We start from the raw sequence: 22118 nt of genomic DNA, 5'->3' as shown, positions 1-22118 counted from the left end.
ATACATGGAATATGCTGGTGTAGGACTGGTGTAGGGCATGGCTAATAATCAGCCACTGTTCCAAGTAATCCATTTTATGAAAAGCTATCCCAGACAATTTATTTTGTATTTGTAAAACTTTCAAAGCAAAACTTGTATTTATTGCTACACACCTTAAGGCCATTTCCATAGTAGCGTTTCATGAGATTTTTGTTTCCCAATATGACATCTTTTTACCATGAAAATATCAGAACAAAAACTTTATTAATGAACGTATAACCACACCTAATGCAAAATTATCACAAGGTAATATAAAATTAGAAAATCTGGACGTGCAACATCAAGATATAAAAATTAATTAGGATGCTTGACTAATGAGCTGCTGAGAAGTGAAGTGAATCAACGCAGTGCATTAGTGCTCTTGTTTAAACCAGAATATTAACTTTTACCGACACAGCAAGATCCTCATTTCAGTCTGACTACCAAGGTAGACAGCAGTTGGAAACCAGAAAAATAAACGAGAACTGAATACAACAGTGTTGCACTTAAAAACACTTCTCGTATAGACTGACTCAGAGTGATGATACCACAAGAGCTCCAAAGCCTCACTTCAAAGTTTTTTACAGTGATCATTGATGCACTAGATACTGCCTTACTCTAAACAGTAGGTTAAAATATCTTATGCGTGACTTCCCTACAAAAACCCTTAAAGCATTTTCCAATTCAACAACAATGATTCCTGTCTACTTCTCCCATTATATTAGGATCTGTTTTTTTTAATCATAAAACTACCTGAAACATTTAAATTGCTATAATTGAGTTATTTTCTAAGAAAACTGGATTAATAACAGGCACGCAAGTTAAATAACTGGCATCACTCTTTGAAGAAGGTTGCGTGAATGATAAGGAAAAATTATTTTGCCTATGATTTACTTAATAGTTAAAGTTGTTTTGATTAAATATGTTTTATTAAAATGGTTACTTAAAAGAGATAACAAAGGTTTCTACCATTCTATGTATTTTACACTTGAAGCCTGTTACAAAATTCAGAACCATGCATCTTCTAATTGATGATGGGCCTTGGTACTTACAAAACTCAAAGTTAAGAGCCAGATAGCCACAGAAGCCACAAAGCCAAAACTGTCGATCACTACTTGGAATGCTGACATTTCCAATTAAGGGATTGTGTCACACAAATACTTTGCTTTTCTCCTGAGTAATCCATGAAGTCGATGGGGAAACACAAGAAACAGAGTACAAAAAAGCCAGCGACAGAAAGCCAATAATTCTTGAAGCTAAAGAACATTTATATGTTCAATGACAACAAGCAGAAGCACACAGAAGGGAAAAAGTCTAGTCTAGCTTCATGTGATCAACATGAGTTTATACATTTTTTCCAATATTAATTAAAATTTTTTTTGCTTCAAAACCTACAAATATAAAAACTAATTTGGAACAACAGGAACATCTTAAAACATAGATTCATATCAACTGATAACTACTCTGAAAATTGTAATTATTAAAGTATGTGTGGATTTCAAAACAACATTCATATTCATTTATTATTCAAAATTAATTCTTGCATCTGACTGTAGCAAACAATTGAAACAAAAACTCTTTTGCGACCTTCTCCTTTGGTTTTCCCTGCTCAGCAGCAATTGGGATTGCCAGAAAGATCAACCCACTCAACAATGCTAATGCAATGTTCAGTAACAACATAGTCCACAGATTTAAAAATGTGTAAGAGAAGAATGCAAAAAAGGTAACAGCAACCCAGAGAGAGCACTCTACTGCTGACGCGTATCATGATTTCAGTGTCTGAAACTCATTATATTTAGAACTGGTTTGAAAAATTGGAATACAGTGGATTCTGGTTAATTGGGACACATCAGGACCAGTACTTTCTGAACCAATTAAGTGGCTGCCCCAATTCGCCAAAGTTTCATGGAAATAGTTTAAAAAAGACAAACTACATTAAACTGAGTAACAAATTATGAATTTAACTGAAATACAGAACAAATTGAACACTAATAATATTACTTAAGTACTATAAAACTGGGTATTAGTTCATGATAGTTACTGATGGAGAATTTCATACAGTGCATGCTGCTATGTTCTTTTGATTGAGTGCAAATTAACAAAATCAATGCAGACACATAGTGCAGATAATGGACTGCCTTTTTTGCCTTCCTGCATGAAGTAGTGTCAAAAATCACTGCTTTTAAATTCAGCATTGGTTGGCCCAAATGAATAGCATAATGCAAGCATACACTGTTGATGCTATTTAAAAATTGTTCACTGTGAGCAGTGTAGCGTCTAACGACCACACAAGTGCACAAGTCTGACGCTAGTTGGAAACGTTTGGCAACAGTCTCCTGTTCAATTAAGTGGTATTGTGTCCCAAATAAACAAAGGGAACTACGGCTATTTTCTTGATTAGTTTTTGTTCTTTAAGAGGTGTCCCAAATAAGTGGCTGGCCCAATTAACCAATGGCCCAATTAAATGGAAGCTCCTGTATTTTCCAATGCTATGCAATAACATTATGCAAAAAGGAGATTGAGACATTACCTTTTCAATTATGACTAACAACTTCTCCTGAAGATAAAACATGTAACTTTTACTTCTCTAGATAATACTGAATCAGTCTTAGGTTTAATTTACTCTCTGCTTCAGGATAATGCCATTTAGAAATAATGAAGAATTCTACAGTTCAATTGGGATACTATGCTGTGGAATTTTTAGTTTTGATTCTAATTATAACAAAACTAAGGTAAATATTATAAGATTTGACTGTATGATATCTCAAAACCTTAGAAAATATACTGGTCTCAGTACTCGAATGATTAAAGCCAGTGATTTAAAAATGGAAGCTAACCCTGTAGATACAAAAATTAGTGCTTCCTTACCTTGATTTTTCAAGTATAATTTTAAATATCAGAGGTTTTTTTTTAATCAATAACCTCTACACAAATGCAAATACTTGTTACCACAGGGTATTCACCTTTTGGATTTCAATACCTACATTTTGATTTTTGATAAACTAATATCTACCAAAACAAATAAATAAATAATAATTCACGTAAAAATTGCTGGTGAACGCAGCAGGCCAGGCAGCATCTCTAGGAAGAGGTACAGTCGTTGTTTCGGGCTGAGACCCTTCGTCAGGACTAACTGAAAGAAGAGATAGTAAGAGATTTGAAAGCGGGAGGGGGGAGGAGGAGGTCCAAAATGATAGAAGAAGACAGGAGGGGGAGGGATGGAGCCAAGAGCTGGAAAGTTGATTGGCAAAAGGGATATGAGGGGATCATGGGATGGGAGGCCTAGGGAGAAAGAAAGGGGGAGGGGGGAAGCCCATAGGATGGGCAAAGGGAGAGGGGGGAAGAAAAAAAAATAACGGATGGGATACAAAGGGGAGGTGGGGCAGTAACGGAAGCTAGAGAAGTCAATGTTCATGCCATCAGGTTGGAGGCTACCCAGACAGAATATAAGGTGTTGTTCCTCCAACCTGAGTGTGGCTTCATCTTGACAGTAGAGGAGGTCATGGATAGACATATCAGAATGGGAATGGGACATGGAATTAAAATATGTGGCCACTGGGAGATCCTGTTTTCTCTGGCGGACAGAGCATAGGTGTTCAGCCTGCGGTGGGTCTTGCCAATACATAGAAGGCCGCATCGGGAGCACCAGACGCGGTATATCACCCCGACTCACAGGTGAAGGAGATCGGTGGGAAGGGATGGGGGGGACAAACGGACAAGGGAGTTGCGTAGGGAGTGATCCCTGCGGAAAGCAGGGGGAGGGGCAGCAGAGGGAAAGATGTGGTTAGTGGCGGGATCCCTTTGGAGGTAGCGGGAGTTACGGAGAATAATATGTTGGACCCGGAGGCTGGTGGGGTGGTAGGTGAGGACAAGGGGAACCCTATTCCTAGTGGGGTGGCGGGAAGATGGGGTGAGAGCAGATGTGCGTGAAATGGGAGAGATGTGTTTGAGAGCAGAGTTAATGGTGGAGGAAGGGAAGCCTCTTTCTTTAAAAAAAGGAGAACATCTCCTTCGTCCTGGAACGAAAAGCCTCATCCTGAGAGCAGATGTGGTAGAGGAGGAGGAATTGCGAGAAGGGGATGGCATTTTTGCAAGACAGGGTGAGAAGAGGAATAGTCCAGGTAGCTGTGAAGAGTCCGTAAGCTTATAGTAGACATCAGTAGATAAGCTGTCTCCAGAGATAGAGACAGAAATATCAAGAAAGGGGAGGGAGGTGTCAGAAATGGACAAGGTAAACTTGAAGGCAGGGTGAAAATTGGAGGCAAAGTTAATGAAGTCAACAAGCTCAGCATGCGTGCAGGAAGCAGCGCCACTGCAGTCATCGATGTAGTGAAGGAAAATTGGGGGACAGATACCAGTATAGGCTTGGAACATGGATTGTTCCACAAAGCCAATAAAAAGGCAGGCATAGTTGGGAGCAATACGGGTGCCCATGGCTACACCTTCAGTTTGGAGGAAGTGGGAGGAGCCAAAGGAGAAATTATTAAGAGTAAGGACTAATTCCACTAGACGGAACAGAGTGGTGGTAGAGGGGAACTCGTTAGGTCTGGAATCTAAAAAGAACTGGAGAGCTTCGAGACCTTCCTGGTGGGGGATACAAGTATATAGGGACTGGACATCCATGGTGAAAATAAAGCAGTGGAGGCCAGGGAACTTAAAATCATCGAAAAAATTCAGAGTGTGAGAAGTGTCACGAACATAGGTAGGAAGGGATTGAACAAGGGGGGATAAAACAGTGTTGAGGTATGCAGAAATGAGTTCAGTGGGGCAGAAGCAAGCTGAGGCAATGGGTCTACCTGGACAGGCAGGTTTGTGGATCTTGGGTAGGAGGTAAAAATGGGAAGTGCGGGGTGTGGGAACTATAAGGTTGGTAGCAGTGGATGGGAGATCCCCTGAGCTGATAAAGTTGGTGATGGTGTGGGAGACAATGGCTCCTTAGTGGGGTCATGATCGAGGGGTAAATAAGAGGAGGTATCCGCAAGTTGTCGCTGTGCCTCAGCAAGGTAGAAGTCAGTATGCCAGACTACAACAGCACTCCCCTTATCAGCAGGTTTTAAAAGGTTAGGATTAGTGCGGAGGGAGTGGAGAGCAGAGTGTTCGGAAGGAGTGAAGTTGGAATGGGAACAAGGTGTGGTGAAGCCGAGACAGTTGATGTCCCGTCGGCAGTTAGCAATAAAGAGATCCAGAGCAGGCAGAAGACCAGAGCGGGGTGTCCGTGAAGAGGAGGAGGGATGAAGACAGGATAAGGGGTCCATCGGTGGGGGTGGGAGAGTCCTTGCTGAAGAAGTAGGCTGGAAGACGGAGCCGGCGGAAGAAGAGTTCAGCATCATGGCGACCGCGGAACTCGCTGAGGTGTGGGCGAAGGAGGGACAAAGGTGAGGCCCTTACTGAGGACACAGCGCTCTGCCTCAGACAGTTGAAGGTTGGAGGGGATGGTAAAGACCCGGCACGGATGAGGTGGGATCAGGGGGAGGGGGAGGGAGGCTGGTGGTGTCAGTGGAGAGGGGAGGGTTGGGGTGAGAGGAAGATGGAGCCTCTGAGGGCCCAGGAGCTGACCGTGGGATCTGAGAAAGACAGGGTTGCAGAGTGGTGGTGGGGGAAGGGGAGACGGGAGTCACAATAGCAGCACATGAAGACCCAGCCTGGAGTTGCAGTTAGTGGTTGCCCAATCGCTTTGAAAGTGTCCATGGTCATTGCTGGAGTCCGGCTGTACGTCTTCTTATAGATGCTGCCTGGCCTGCTGCGTTCACCAGCAATTTTTAATATGTGTTGCTTGAAATTCCAGCATCTGCAGATTTCCTCGTGTTTGCGTTTTTACACGAATAATAATTGTTGCTGTAGAAATTAAAGGGATCCAACAGGCAAACAGCTTGCTGCACTCCCCTCCAAAACATCAGGGCTCCAGTTCCTGAGTTTCCTTTAAGATTAGCTGGTTCACTTGAAAATTTATTATAATATGATTTAACATCCAATATAACTGAATTAGAAGTGCGTTTGGATTTCAATAGGAACAATATACAGTAGACCAAAAAATCTGATAGTTTGGAATCATCAATTCCCAACAATTGGAGTTTTAGGGTACTGTGCTGCTCGCTTTAGGAACATTCTTGTGGGAAGGAAATCTGCACTTCTTGTTGTCCTGGAGTACATACTGGAGTGATGCTATAGTGAATCATTCTGACAGTGCAAAAAAACTACTCAACAAACCAGTTCAATAAACTAGTTCTAATGGTTCAGAAGGAACACAAGACAAACATCTCACTCACTTTTTCACTGCCATCTACTGGAAAAGCACTTAACTGCTTGTGATACATTTATATTCAAAGATTTCTCTGTGCGTGACCAAATATTAACTACAAAACTTGTATGTTTTGTAAGATATTTTCTAAATGTTAAAAAAAGCATATGATTAAAATCTAATAGTTTCAAAGTGGGTCTGATGCTTGTACAGTCAAAATGACTAATTAGAATTCCAAATAAAATTGAAATTGTTAAGGTATAAAGATAGGCGCTTCACTTTCATTACTTTTTAAGATATTGGAAAATTGAATTGCATCCCAAACTGGAATCAACAAGCAGGTACAACACTTACTTTTTTCTTTAACTTTGTCAAACAAAATCCCTATATTACAACCAATACATCTCAAGGCAATATAATTTTTAAACATCTTGTATGCCATTTCTTATAGCAGCATGTTTTATTCCACATTTGGAACATTTATTGCTAATTATTGGCCTGTTACATTGGATGAACAGACTTAGATTCATATCTTCTCAAAGTGTTAACCTTTTCTTCATCTCACTGGAAGAAGACTGTCAACTTTGTTTGACTGTCACTGTCCTCACGTTATAATCTTTTGCCAGCTGTCATATAAAACCAAGCTCAGCCAATTAGTTTAATGGATTAAAAATTAGATTAAATTAAAACAAAGCCAATTTAGAGTGTCAGGTTCATTGAAGTTGAAACATTCACACATTATTAAAATGCCTCAGCACAAATGGAGGAAAAAATCTGAATGCCATTTGAGATTTGCATTCATTGATAACATTGGTCTGCATGATACTATAATATCACCCGACCAAAGAGAAATCAGTTGTTTCAAGACAAACAGGAGTAACAGCACATAATATACCTATAAATGGTTATTTTTGAAATCATTAAGGGTTGAAGGATATGACCACATGGGAATCTTTATTTTGATCACCTGGATGATACTCTCAAGATCAGGATTTAATGCCACACCTCCACTCTCCCTTGTTGCAAACTTTTGAATGGCTGCAGTCCTCATGGCAAAGCAGAGATCAGGCAGAGATTCCAAGGTTTTAACTGAATACATCCAAGAGCTGGCAATATACAAACGTTTGTACTTTGAAGCAATTGAGGGTAGAGTTGTAGGAAAGATTTTAAAGCTAAAGATGAACTTTATTTGTCATTTGTACATCAAATCAGAAAGTTTAGGCTGGGCAGCTCACAAGTATCGCCACGCTTCTGGTGGCAACATAACATACCCGTGACTCACTGATCTTAACCGTATGTCTTTGGAATGTGGGAGGAAACTGGAGCAAGTGGAGGAAACCCACACGGTCACAGGGAGACAATCCAAATTCTCACAAACAGTGCTGGGAATCAAACCTCAATCTTACAGCTGGCACTGTAAAGCATTGCACTAATTGCACTAACCACTATGCTACTATGTCAAAGGCTGTAAAAAAAAAAGTATGTCTAATTGCTGTTGTGCAGAACAGAAGAATGCAAGTGTATATCACTCAATTTTCAGATGTTGGTTTAGAAGCAAATGCTCTTCAGGCATAGCTCTCTACTTCTATCATAATCAACTTACAGTGGTGTTAGAAAGTTTTGTGAACACTTTAGAATTTTCTAAAGTCCTGCCAAAGGGTGTTGGCCTAAAACGTCAACTGCACTTTTCTTCATAGATGCTGCCTGGCCTATTGAATTCCTCCAGCATTTTGTGTGTGTTACTTTAGAATTTTCTCTATTTCTGCATAAATATGACTTAAAATGTGATCAGAATCTTCACACGTCCTAAAACTATATAAAGAGAACAAAATTAAACAAATAACACAAAAAACATTACACTTTTGTGTTTATTTATTGAGAAAAACGACCTAATATTACATGTACTTGTTGAAAAAAGTATGTGAACCTTCACTTTCTGTAAGTGTTGTGACCTCCCTCCTTGTACAGCAATAACTTCAACCAAGCATTTCTGGTAACTGTTAATCAGCCCTGCACATTGGCTTGGAGGAATTTTAGGCCATTCTTCCTTACAGAACTGATTAAATTCTGGGATTTTGGTGGGCTTCCTTGCATGAACTGCTTGCTTCCGGTCTTTCTACAACACTTCTTTAGGATTAAGGTCAGGACTTTGACCCGGCCATTCCAAAATGTGAAATTTCTTCTGCTTTAACCATTCTTTGGTAGACTGATTTGTATGTTTAGATGTTGTTGTCCTAACCCTTTCTCTTGAGCTTCAGTTCACGGATGGATACCCTGACATTTTCCTATAGAATTTTCTGCTACAATTCTGAATTCAAAGTTTCCTCAATGATGGCAAGACGTCCTGGTCCCAAGGCAGCAAAGCAGGCCCAAACCACGACAGTACCACCACCATGTTTCACAGATGGAATGAGGTTCTTATACTGGAACGCAGTGTTTGCTTTTCACCAAACATAATGCTTCTCATTTAAGACAAAAAATTGTATTTTGTACTTATCTGTCCACAGCACATTCTTCCAATAGCTTTCTGGCTTATCCACATGGTCTTTGTTGTGCAATCCTATCATGCACACCTTTGTTCTTCAGTGTTTGTCTGATGGTAAACTCACAAACCACTGACAATAGCCAATATAAGAGAGGCCTGTAGCTCCTTAGATATTACCCTGGGGTTCTTTATGACCTTCTGGAATATTACCGCCTTGCTCTTGGAGTGATTTTTGTTGGTCATCCATTCTTGGGGAGAGTAACAACAGTGTTGAATTTCCTCCATTTGTACACCATTTGTGGAGCCCAAACTCTTTAGAAAAGAATTTGTATCCTTTTCCAGCCTAGTGAGCATCAATAACTTTTTTTCTGAGGTTCTCAGAAATCTCCTTCGATTGAGGCATGACACACTTCCAAAAACCTATGTGGTGAAGATCAGACTTTGATAGTGAAGACCCAGGTTTATGTTCTTTAAATAGGGCAAGGCCTCCCACACTCACACCTGATTGTCATCCCATTGATTGAAACACCTGACTCTAATTTCTTGTTTAAATGAACTGATAATCCTAGCAGTTCACATACTTTTTCCAACAAATACATGTAATATTGAATCATTTTTCTCAAATAAATGAACAAGTATAATCTTGTTTTTTTTAATTTAATAGAGATCGCCTTATCTAGTTTTAGGACTTAAGTGAAGATCTGATCACATTTTAGGTCATATGTATGCAGAAATGGAGAAAATTCTAAAGGGTTCATAAACTTCTACCACCACTGTAGCTACTGAGTCCTGTTTTCAATAATTTATTAGAGTAAATTAACTTTGGAAGAAATATTGTAGTAATGAAACACTGACTGCCTATTGGAAACTACAAAGAATTGGCGATTTCACTTCTTATAATTTATGTTTTTGATGGTATTATACAGAGCTCACACAGCTGGATTCTATGTACTCCATTTAGTTCTAGTTACAAAACACTAGAGATGCATGTGACTTTCCAGTAGTGAGGCTCCAAGTGAGTTCTGCAAGAGCAACTGTAGGGAGGTGTCCATTATGGCATGCTGCATGTTGAACAGTTTACTGGTCTTGAAAGAAACACCCAGTATAAACAGGGAATGGCCACAAAATCTATTCCTTGTGTCAGAGAGGACAGTTATCGGGACAAACAAGAACATCTCAGACTTCCAGTTTAAATGATAAACAGAAAGAGATCTCAATGGTTTCAGTAAAGCTTTGTCAAAGGAATTTTAACTACATACTAGAACAGTGGTCCCTAACCACCGGGCTGCGAGGAAACTATATGATTTGGCGATATGAAACGATACGAGTCAGCTGCACCTTTCCTCATTCCCTGTCACGCCCACTGCTGAACTTGAATGCACGTGAGGTCATTACCCATCACCCCTCGATGGGACCGTCTTGTTGCAGGGAAACAAGCCCAGGGCTCCCATTGATTCAGCGATATTGGTGTGTTGCAATGATTTTATATGTTCATATGAGGAAAATATGCACTGTGTGTTTAATATCCAAACATTACTTAAAATGTTATGATGCTATTGACTTATAAGTGAGTTATGATTGATTTATCACTATATTCATGCGAGGAAACTATGTGCGATGTGTTTAATATTAAATTCGTTAGCCAAACCCTTTTAGAAACAAAACTCAGTATATTAGCCACTTATAGTTGACTTATCACCTATATTCCGGTTGTGATTAACACTCCCCCCCAACAGCACCCCCCCCCCCCGCGTGGGCCGGTCTACAAGAATATTGTCAATATTAAACCGGTCCGCGATGCAAAAAAGGTTGGGGTCCCCTGCACTAGGGGATATCATCATCATTGTATGCTGTGTCATATGCAGACATCCCACCCTGCAAAAACTCATTTCAGGGAGGTAGCACCATCAATTTGCGGGAGACTCCCGGAACTTCCAGGAGAGGTGGGATGTCTTGCTTTCTCTCGCTCGCTCTCAAAAAAATTGATTTCTGTGATATTGTATATAATTTGCAGGCATCAGGAAGCCACTATTAATATGTGGGAGACTCCCAGAACTTCCGGGAGAGGTGGGATGTCTGCATATGATTGTTCTTGGCAAATTTTTCTACAGAAGTGGGTTGCAATTAAATTCTTCTGGGCAGTTTCTTTACAAGATGGTGACATCAGCCATTATCAATACTCTTCAGAGATTGTCTGTCTGGCATCAGTGGTCACATAACCAGGACTTGTAAAATGCACCAGCTGCTGATCCGACCATCCACAATCTGCTCCCATGGCTTCACGTGACCCTGATCGGGGGGGCAAAGCAGGTGCTACACCTTGCCCAAGGGTGACCTGCAGGCTAGTGGAGGGAAGGAGCGTGTCTGACACCTTGTTTGGATTCTCCACATTTATATTCTCTAGACGAAATAGAGAAGCAAAACCCAAGCAACCAAAGGATGACAACAAAGCATATGGCCATACAACGATTAAGCTGGGCAGTAGTCCATCAAGTGGAAAGCAGAGGTAGAAATTCCAGAAACATTCAAGAAACAGTTGGATGTTCTGAGATAAGATTCTTGTGGGTGGTTCAGCTGGTTGGCACAAAATAGCATCCCTTACCTTGATAACTATTTCTAAATATTTGCATCTTAACTCTAAATTTCTGAATTTATTTGCATTAACCTGGCTTGCTGTAGAACTGTGAAGCCCTCACCTCCATGGAAAACATCAAGTCCAGTGAATTCCCAGGAACCGTACAATATCAAATAAGGCAAACTGTCATACCAGCAATGAAGTGAAATCAGCAAGTCAACAGACTCTCAAAATCATTTCACTACTGGAAACCCAAACTTACAAACGAGCAGAAGAACTATGAATACGACTGAAACATCTTGTCGCTCGTTCAGACTATTCAATAAACAAAACATGACAGTTTCTGCAGAAGCTGCAGATCATCCAGCTGGACAATGAATGCAGGGCAGGCATACAAACCAAACTTACTAGACTTTTTCCAATTTCAATTGGTGTTAATTAAATTCACATTAAATGAAGGAACGCAGCAGGCCAGGCAGCATCTATAGGATTTCGGGCCAGGACCCTTCGTCAGGACTAACTGAAAGAAGAGATAGTAAGAGATTTGAAAGTAGGAGGGGGAGGGGGAGATCCGAAATGATAAGAGAAGACAGGAGGGGAGGGGTGGATCTAAAAGCTGGAAAGTTGATTGACAAAAGAGTTACCAGACTGGAGAAGGGAGAGGATCATGGGACGGGAAGCCTGGGGAGACAGAGAAGCGGGGAGGGGAGCCTGGAGGGTGGACAGCAGATGAGTATAGTGAGAAGGACAGAGGGAGAAAAAAGAGAAAGGAAAAAGGGGGGGGGAATATATTAAATAAATAAGGGATGGGGTCTGAACAACACTTTATATTCCGTCTGGGTAGCCTCCAACCTGATGGCATGAATATTAACTTCTCTAACTTCCGTTACTGCCCCTCCTCCCCTTCATCCCATCCCTTATTTATTTATTTTATATATTTTTTATTCCCCTCTCTTTTTTCTCCCTCTGTCCTTCTCACTATAGTCTTTGCCTGCTCTCCACCCTCCAGGCTCCCCTCCCCCTTTCTCTCTCCCCCCAGGCTTCCGTCCCATGATCCTCTCCCTTTTCCAGCCTGGTATCCCTTTTGCCAATCAACTTTCCAGCTCTTAGATCCATCCCTCCCTTCCCGTCTTCTCCTATCATTTCGGATCTCCCCCTCTCCCTCCTACTTTCAAATCTCTATCTCTTCTTTCAGTTAGTCCTGATGAAGGGTCCCAGCCCGAAACGTCCACTGTACCTCTTCCTATAGATGCTGCCTGGCCTGCTGCATTCACCAGCATTTTTTGTGTGTGTTGCTTGAATTTCCAGCATCCGCAGATTTCCTCGTGTCACATTAAATGAAGACTGATTTTGAACCTGGATCTCACAGCTAGGGTTAATATTCTCGAGTTCTCCAAACGAAAAGACTATTGTCTTTGTAAGCAGAAGAAGAAAGTGGGAACTTAGCTGCTGTGAAAAGGTGCACTCCTTATTTACCCAAATAGAAATTCAGACTCATCACTGTGTTACGAGTTAAAATTATGTCAGGAACCTGGCTTCTACATGCATTGAGACTACCAAATTCATACAAGTTCTCCAAACTGCCATTAGCCCTTGTATGTATTGAACAACCAATTAAGGGTATAATTCCCAGAATCAGTTTAGGTTGGACTTAAAATCAATAACTGCTTAGTGCTTAACTATTACCACATCTTGATAATTATTGCATTTACAGAAAAGATATAAAATAATTTAAACATATTCACAAAAAAAATGAGTGCCAATAAAAAGTTACTTGCAAAGCTCTACCATTATTAAAGTTCTTGTGGCTGCTGTGCAAGTTCATTAAATGAAGACCATGGGAAAAACGGAGGCAGAGGGTCACCAGACAGAGGTGATAGGCAGGTAAGAAGAAAAGTAGTTAGAGGGAATCCACTGTGGGGAATGAAAGAAGGGAGGGCAAGGGGGGAAGTGAGGGCAAGAGGTGGCAGGGGCGTGGAAGGGGGGAAAGGACGGGGGGGGAAGAGCGGGAAGGAGGCGTCCCAGATGGAATACAAGGTTTGGTTCCTCCAACCCAAGTGCCCTCATTGTGGCAGTGAAGGAAGCCATGAATTGACACACAGGAATGGGAGATTGGAATTAAAAAGCTTGTTGCAAAATTTCCTGGTGGCCAACCATTTCAATTCGAATCCCCACTCCTATTCCAATATGTTGATTCATGGTGTCCTCTACTGCAACGATAAGGCCACTCTCAAGTTGGAGAAGCAACATCTCATGTTCCTTCTGGGTAACCTCCGACCTAATGGCATGAACATCGATTTCTCTAACTTTCTATATTTATTCCCTCCCCTTTCCCTCTTCTTCAATTCCCCACTCTAGTTGACCCTCTTAGCTCTTCTCTTTTCCTCATCTGCCTATCACCTCCCCCCGTGCCCCACCTCCTCCCTTTCTTCCAAGGTCCACTCTCCTCTCCTAATCAGATTCCTCTCTTCAGGCTCTTACCTTCTCCACCTATCACCTCCCAACTTCTCACTTCATCTCTCCTCTCCCACACACCTCGCTTCACCTATCACCTTCTAACTTGTACTCCTTCTCCTCTCCCACCTTCTTATTCTGGCTTTTAATCCCTTTCTTTCCAATCCCGATGAAGGTCTCGGGCTAAGACAATGACTGATTATTCCTTTCCATGCTGCCTGACCTGCTGAGTTCCTCCTCTATTCTTGTATGTGGTCTCATTAGAGATTCTCCACTAGCGGAAACATCTGTGGCAGCCACTGTGGAAGAACAATGCAAAGTACTGATTTAACTTATCCACAATTCCTTCGCTATCAATTCGCTATCTTGCTCTTTCAGTCTTACAGTTACTTTAACTATCCTTTTCCTTTTTATATATTCATAAAAGTCCATCAATTTTCTCCCTCCTTCATAACTTTTTATTTTGTTTGTCTTAGATTTAATATTTCCCTTGATCTCCTTTGATAATATTGGTTCCTATTTCTCCTGTGTTGCCTCTTTCTAAATGGGATAAATTTCCACTGAACCCCCATGAACTAATTGTTTAAATGTCTGTCACTGCTCATCCACCAACTTATCTCATAGCCAGATCGCCCACTCCACCAGAGAAACCCTTACTTATAAAATTGCCCTTATACAAATTGAAGATATTGATAATGAACACAGGGCGCTTATTCTCAAACTGTATCTGCCACATTGCAATCAATACTCCCATGGAATCCTTAATCATCTCTTTTGCTAAACCTACTTGTTATACAGATTCAAACCTCAAACAGCCTCGGACGCATTTGCACTAGGAAATGATCCCTAAAACACGCCATAAATTTCTCTTCCATGGTACTTGTGCCAGTCTGGTTCATCTAATCAAATGAAAATTAAAATCATTCATGATAACTGCAGTTCCTTTCTTACACAATGTTGCTTTGTCCATTTTATTTCATCTTATTGTGAAGCAGCACCTTGGAATTACAGACCGTCTGCTTTTCTCTGCTATTCAATATTTTTACCCACACAGATTCCACATCATTACCCTGTGCATTGATAATTGCTACACAGTAAGCCTGATTTCTTTCTTGATAAACAAATTTCTCCACACTCCTTTAGCCTTTTCCAAGCCAAAAAAATCATAAACCACTGGAAGAACTCAGTGGGTAAGAACTATCTGTCTGTAGGGGCTAAAGGATAACCATTACTACAAGGAGAGATCCTGCATCATGATGATATGACCCAAAAGTTCGGCCAATCATTTGCAGTTTACATTTGTACTCCAGATTCCAGCACCTGCTGTCCCTTGCATCTCAACTCCTTTTTGCCTCTTCTTTTGGACCCTTCAATAACCTAGAATTTAAACTCCCGTTCCTGATCATCCTGTAGTTAAAACATCTGTCTGACTCACAAATTTCACCATGATCCCACAAAATAACGAAGTGCAGTATGTTTAATGTTGAGGGTTATATTGGATCACTTACCTGGCGGAGGCAAGTCTAGTTTACTACGTTTTAGCTCAGACATTGAATTCTGAAGCTGGTCTACAACAAAGTCATCTTCAAAGAAGAAATCCTTGGCCAGAGATTCTTGCAGAAACTCTATCAAATCTTCCATTGCTAATTTCATCATATGTTCTGTAAAACAAATAGACTTCTCTTACAATTTTGAAGGGAATGGATTTGCCTGCCTTATCTGAAAGATTTACCATTTTTTGTCTGACCACACCAGCAAAGCATGTACTCTCATATGCAGGTGATTACTGTTTACATCTGATTTCTACTTTTATCATACCTGTAATAAATGCCAAGCTTTTGTTTAGAAGCTCTTCTTTACTATATTACAGAAATCAAAATCTCCAACATGGGAAAAGCACCACTATGAACATATCCCGACTTAATCTGAGAGGAAAAGATTACTCACAAAGATGACAAGGAGACAGGAATCCATTATCATTCATCTATCTTACTCAATCCTATATTATAAGGATAAGAATTTTCAAATGTCCCACAGCTAAAAGTCACTTAAACATCATCAAGGTACCTATACTAAAGTTGCTTTAATATCATCAGGTAGCAATGTTCAAAAATATGGGGAAGAAACCTTGGAATGAGATATCTGACCAGGTTCTCCTAAGAATATTCTTCTGTCAAGATAGCCAAAATCAATCAACTTAGTCAAGGAACTAAAACCTGGGCCATTTTTGGTAGCTCTAAACTGCATAATCGGGTGCTTGCCTAACAAATCCTTGAAAATAATGTATTAATCTCCTTGAAAATAATGTATTAATCAAGCTATTAAATTTACTGATGATTCCAGTATTTGAAAACTGAACTAATGTACTTATTTCAGCAAAAGGTTTGACCAAGTAGGTCACAGATTTGACCTTTGGCTTGAAGTCAGCAAGCCATTCTCAAGCACAATTGTGATGAGCCACTGCAGTTTCTATCAACAATGCCCTGGTTCACAGTGAACACTATGCATAGGCTAGTGCTTCTGATCATTATTCAGTGATCCTTTTGAATATGTGACACAAAGCTCCCAGGGAAAGAAAACCAAGACAGACTTCAACTGCAATTTCCCACCAACAGTTGAATATTCTGCTGGTAGTCGTGATATTGGCCTGCTAATGATGAACAAGGTAATTTGATAAAACAATGTCTATGAGGCACTGAAACAGTCTGCTGAAATCTGCATGGAAATAGGAGAAACTTATAGGGGTGGAAAGAATGAAAATATTCAAATACAATAAACCACAATGGCTAAAAACACACACAGGAGCAAATTTCACTGAAACAACAGTAGCTAGATGAGATTACCTGAATCAGTCTTGCTTCAACAGAATGAATATACACTTTGTGGTCACTTTGTTAGGTATACCTGTGCATTAATGCTAATAACATCAATCACGTGGCAGCAACTCAATGTGCAAAAGCATGTACACATGGCTAAGAGATTCAGTTGTTCAGACCATACATCAGAAAGGGGAAGATATGTGATCTAAGTGGCTTTCACCGTGGATTAATTGTTGGTGCCAGGCAGGGTGGTTTGAGTATTTCAGAAACTGCTGATCTCCTGGGATTTTCATAGAAACAAAGAAAACCTACAACACAATACAGGCCCTTCGGCCCACAAAGCTGTGCCGAATATGTCCTTACCTGAGAAATTACCTCAGGTTACCCACAGCCCTCCATTCTTCTGAGCTCCATATAACTGTCCCGGAGTCTCTGAAAGGACCCTATCATATCCGCCTCCACCACCATCACCGGCAGCCATTCCATGCACTCACCACTCTCTGCATAAAAAACTTAGCCCTCCTCGGAACCTACTTCCAAGCACCTTAAACTGTTCCCTCTCATGCTAGCCATTTCAGCCCTGGGAAAAAGCCTCTGACTATCCACACAATCAATGCCTCTCATCACCTTATACACCTCTATCAAGTCACCTCTCATCCTCCATCACTCCAAGGAAAAAAGGCTGAGTTCACTCAACCTATTTTCATAAGGCATGTTCCCCAATCTAGGCAACATCCTTGTAAATCTCCTCTGCACCCTTTCTATGCTTTCCACATCCTTCCTATAGTAAGGTGACCAGAACTGAGCATAGTATTCCAAGTGGGATCTGACCAGGGTCCTATATAACTGCAACATTACCTCTTGGCTCTTAAACTCAATCCCATGATTGATAAAGGCCAATGCACTGTATGCTTTCTTAACTACAGAGTCAACCTGCGCAGCAGCCTTGAGTGTCCTATGGACTCGGACCACACGATCCCTCTGATCCTCCACGCTGCCAAGAGTCTAACCATTAATACTATATTCTGTCATCATATTTGACCTACCAAAGTGAACCACCTCACACTTATCTGGGTTGAACTCCATCTGCGACCTCTCAGCCCATTTTTGCATCCTATCAATGTCCCACTGTAACCTCTGACAGCCCTCCACCCTATCCACAACATCTTCAACCTTTGTGTCATCAGCAAATTTACTAACCCATCCCTCCACTTCTTCATCCAGGTCATTTATAAAAATCACAAAGAGTAGGGGGTCCCAGAACAGATCACTGGTCAGAGGCACACCACTGGTCACTGACCTCCATGCAGAATATGACCCGTCTACCACCACTCTGCCTTCTGTGGGCAAGCTAGTTCTGGATCACAAAGCAATGTCCCCTTGGATCCCATGCCTCCTTACTTTCTCAATAAGCCTTTCATGGGTACCTTGTAAAATGCCTGGCTGAAATCCATACACACTACATCTACTGCTCTACCATCTTCAATGTGTTTAGTCACATCCTCAAAAAATTCAGTCAGGCTTGTAAGGCATGTAAGGCATGACCTGCCTTTCACAAAGCCATGCTGACTATTCCTAATCATATAATGCCTCTCCAAATGTTCATAAATCCCGCCTCTCAGGATCTTCTCCATCAACTTACCAACCACTGAAGTAAGACTCACTGGTCTATAATTTCCTGGGCTATCGCTACTCCCTTTTTTGAATAAGGGAATAACATCCACAACCCTCCAATCCTCCGGAACCTCTCCCGTCCCCATTGATGATGCAAAGATCATCGGCAGAGGCTCAGCAATCTCCTCCCTCGCCTCCCACAGTAGCCTGGGCTACATCTCGTCCGGTCCCGGCGACTTATCCGACGATGCTTTCCTAAAGCTCCTGCACATCTTCTTTCTTAATATCTACATGCTCAAGCTTTTCAGTCTGCTGTAAGTCATCCCTACAATCGCCAAGATCCTTTTCCGTAGTGAATACTGAAGCAAAGTACTCATTAAGTACCTCTACTATCGCCTCCGGTCCATACACACTTTTCCACTGTCACACTTGACTGGTCCTACCTATTCTCTCACGTCTTATTCTCTTGCTCTTCACATACTTGTAGAATGCCTTGGGGTTTTCCTTAGCCTTGGCGGACAGGATTTTCTCATAGCCCCTTCTGTCTCTCCTAATTTCATTCTTAAGCTCCTTCCTGCTAGCCTTAGATTTCTAGATTCCTTCTAGATTTCCACCATTACCTAGCTTCTTGAACCTTTCCTAAGCTCTTCTTTTCTTCTTGATTAGATTTACAACAGCCTTTGTAAACCACAGTTCCTGTACCCTACCATCCTTTCCCTGTCTCATTGGAACATACCTATGCAGAACTCCACGCAAATATCCCTTGATCATTTGCCACATTTCTTCCGTACATTTCCCTGAGAACATCTGTCTCCAATTTATGCTCCCAAGTTCTTGCCTGATAGTCTTATATTTCCCTTTACTCCAATTGAACACTTTCCTAACTTGTCTGTTCCTATCCCTCTCCAGTGCTATGGTAAAGGAGTTGGAATTGTGATCACTATCTCCAAAATGCTCTCCCACTGAGAGGTCTGACACCCGACAGGTTCATTGCTCAATAACCAGATCAAGTACAGCCTCTCCTCTTGCAGGCTTATTTACATATTGTGTCAAGAAACCTTCTTGAACATACCTAACAAACTCCACCCATCTATACCCCTCACTCTAGGGACTTGCCAATCAATATTTGGGAAATTAAAATCTCCCACCATGACAACCCTGTTATTACACCTTTCCAGAATTTGTCTCCCTATCTGCTCCTCGATGTCCCTGTTACATAAAACAGAGTGGTCTGATGGTGGTCTATTAAAAAACACCCAGTATTTTCATACTATAGTTCACAGAGAATGGTGCGAAAGACAAAAAAAATCTAGTAAGTGGCAGTTCAATGGGTGAAAATGCCTTGTTAACACAATATCAGAACAGTGTGGCCAAGGTGACCACTCTGTGTTACAACAGTGGTGTGCAGAAGCACAACATATCAAACCTTGAAGTGACTGGGCATGAACAATGAACATACTAAAGAAATCAAAAAACATGGGATAAGATATTAATATTCCTTGTGCCAATGGGTCATGAGCATTTGCTCGAGACTGCCTTGATGCTGGGAGTGGCACAGGGTTGACACGCAGGGGTTAAGTGGGCACGCTCTTTCCTTCAATTAGTCCACTACATCTCCAGAGGGCTCAACTATGGCTTCTGGAGTCACCCCCCATTGTGTCCTCCCACTCTCTTGATGCTATCTTGGAGCCCAGGAGAGGTCTTTTCACTTGATCCAAAGCCACTGACTGCTTCTTTCTGCTGCCTCTGAAGTGGCTCTGATGGTTTGCCATAGAGTCTGACCATGGATCCCTAGCTCCCAAGGTGGGTGTGGCTACAAATCCCCTGCAACTCATTTCCACAGGACAAACTTTGGTTTTCTAGCCCTGTCGCTGAGCTACGGCTGCTAGGTCTGCATAGCATAGCCTTTTGTGCTCATGTACTTCAGCCATCGAATCCTCCCATGGGACTGAGTTCCACAATGTAGATGATCTGTAATGAAATGGACCAGAGAACCAATTCTGGCCTGATATTGGTGGTAGCAATTTCCAGTGGAAAGCTGTTTTTTTTATTGACACCCATCAGCATTTAGTTACGAGCCATGTTCATCTGTCCTGTTTCTGGCTTAGGAGGGAGATTAGTTGGTCTTTTCCCTCCCTTCTGGAAGAATGATGCTAGTATCAGAGTATTTCATTCTAGCGAGTAAGGAGTTGGTCCTCTTGGTCTCATTTGCCACTGCCAGACTCTTCAAGACCTGATTGTGACACCACATGTATCTGCCTTGTGTGAGGCTGATTTTGCAGTTTACCACGATATGTTTTAGGGTTGCCTGAATCGGTAACCCTGAAGCATATCCTGAGCTGGGTCCTCACCAAACCACTGGTGGAGGTATTTTTTGTGAGGGAAGCATATATTTAGCTCTGATGAGAAAGCCAAGTCTGTTTGCTTCCATCTCCCATGTCCTTCCAGCTGATTTTCCTTCTCTCTGTGCTTTCCTACCATATCCATGGCCCTTGCTTAGCCAGGGAGTCAGCCTTTGTAGTTCTGCCTGACTCTTCTTGTAGCTACACTTCCTTGACAACCATCTTCCTTCACTCTGGAATTGTGGCCTTGAGCCAGGTGAGTCCACTTGCTGCCAGACCAAAGCCGGCCCTGCCCTGTTGGACTTGCTCCACGATGTTTTTACGCCCAAGGGCTGCTGTTGCTTGCTGCACCACACCAGCTGGGATTCATTTCTGCCTCGTTGATAAGGTCCACACAGTGTTACTGATGGTTTAGTCATGAGTGTCTTTGAGTATCATCCATAGTTGCACCTTAGAACACATGAATTCCTTTGTAAGGCCAGTGAAAGGTAGTTCAAGGACTCCTTTACCATAGAGACTTATGTTACTGATACACCCTGGGACACCGAGCCACTTGTTTACAAACAATGTGATGGTTTACTCGAGCTTCTTCACGGTTGTTGGTGGGACCTCATAAACAGTGAGTGGCCACATCACCTGGGGTAGGAGTCCAAATTGTAAGCACCAGAGCTTCAGTTTCCCAGGCAGTATGGTCTTGTTGATATTATCCAGGCCATTGGTGATGTGGTACTTTAGTTGCTGCACTCACTCTTCGTCCATGAAGGGGGCGTTGTACCATCTACCCAGGCTTTTGACAGGCTCTTCAGACACTGCTGAAATTGGGCTATCACCAATAAAGAACATTATGTCTTTCAGCATTCCCTTGACTATGGAGGTGCTTTGTGACTTGCTGGGTTTGATTTTCATTCTGGCCCACTTAATGTTTTCCTGCAGCTTTCCAAGTAGTTGCTTGGTGCATGCTGCAGTAGTGGTCAGTGTTGTTACATCATCCATGTACACCCTAATAGGGGGAAGACAAAGTCCAGCACTTGTTCTTTCACTGCCTACCACCCATCTCGAAGCCTTGATAATGACCTCCATGGCCATTGTGAAGGCCAGGGATGATATAATGCAACCTGCCATAATGCCTACTTCCAGTCTCTGCCACGTTGTGGTAAAATCTGCTGTTGTGAAGCACAAATGTAGGTCTTGAAAATACAACTTTTCCAGCGTTGTGATGGGCTCTGGTATCTGGAAGAAGTCAAATGCTTCCCAGAGGAGTGCATGGGGAATTGAGCCGAATGCATTGGTGAAGTCCAGAAAGATCACATAGAGATTTCTTTTGTCCTTCCTAGCTGCTTGGATCTAGTGCCATATCATACTTGTATGTTCCTAACACCCGGAGAAACCTGGAATTCTTGCTTTCTGTACAGATGTATCAATGTACTTGTTTCTCTCCAGACAGCTGGCCAGCCTCTGTGCTATTACAGTGAAGAGATTTTCCCCTCAACGTTCAGAAGGTAGACTGGTCAAAACTGACTGATATTCTCTGCATCCTTTTCTTTTGAAATCAGGATGCTGCCAGCCCTTCATC

At 41.7% G+C, this 22118-nt stretch overlaps 1 protein-coding gene across 5 annotated transcripts in view; it reads right to left on the bottom strand.

Moving 5' to 3' along the window:
- The window catches only part of usp6nl (USP6 N-terminal like), a 239895-nt gene that overhangs the window by 5233 nt on the left and 212544 nt on the right, over positions 1–22118 (bottom strand). For all 5 annotated transcript variants that reach the window (XM_063072688.1, XM_063072690.1, XM_063072689.1 and 2 more), the window contains one exon: positions 15279–15431. In XM_063072688.1, coding sequence (XP_062928758.1) covers positions 15279–15431 — 153 coding nt within the window. The remainder of the gene's footprint in view (positions 1–15278; positions 15432–22118) is intronic.

Source organism: Mobula hypostoma, chromosome 20 (genome assembly GCF_963921235.1).
Source record: "Mobula hypostoma chromosome 20, sMobHyp1.1, whole genome shotgun sequence".
In the NCBI taxonomy this organism is placed as follows: domain Eukaryota; kingdom Metazoa; phylum Chordata; class Chondrichthyes; order Myliobatiformes; family Myliobatidae; genus Mobula; species Mobula hypostoma.
Note: the sequence above shows the minus strand (reverse complement) of the source record. Positions and strands in the feature narration are given on the sequence as shown.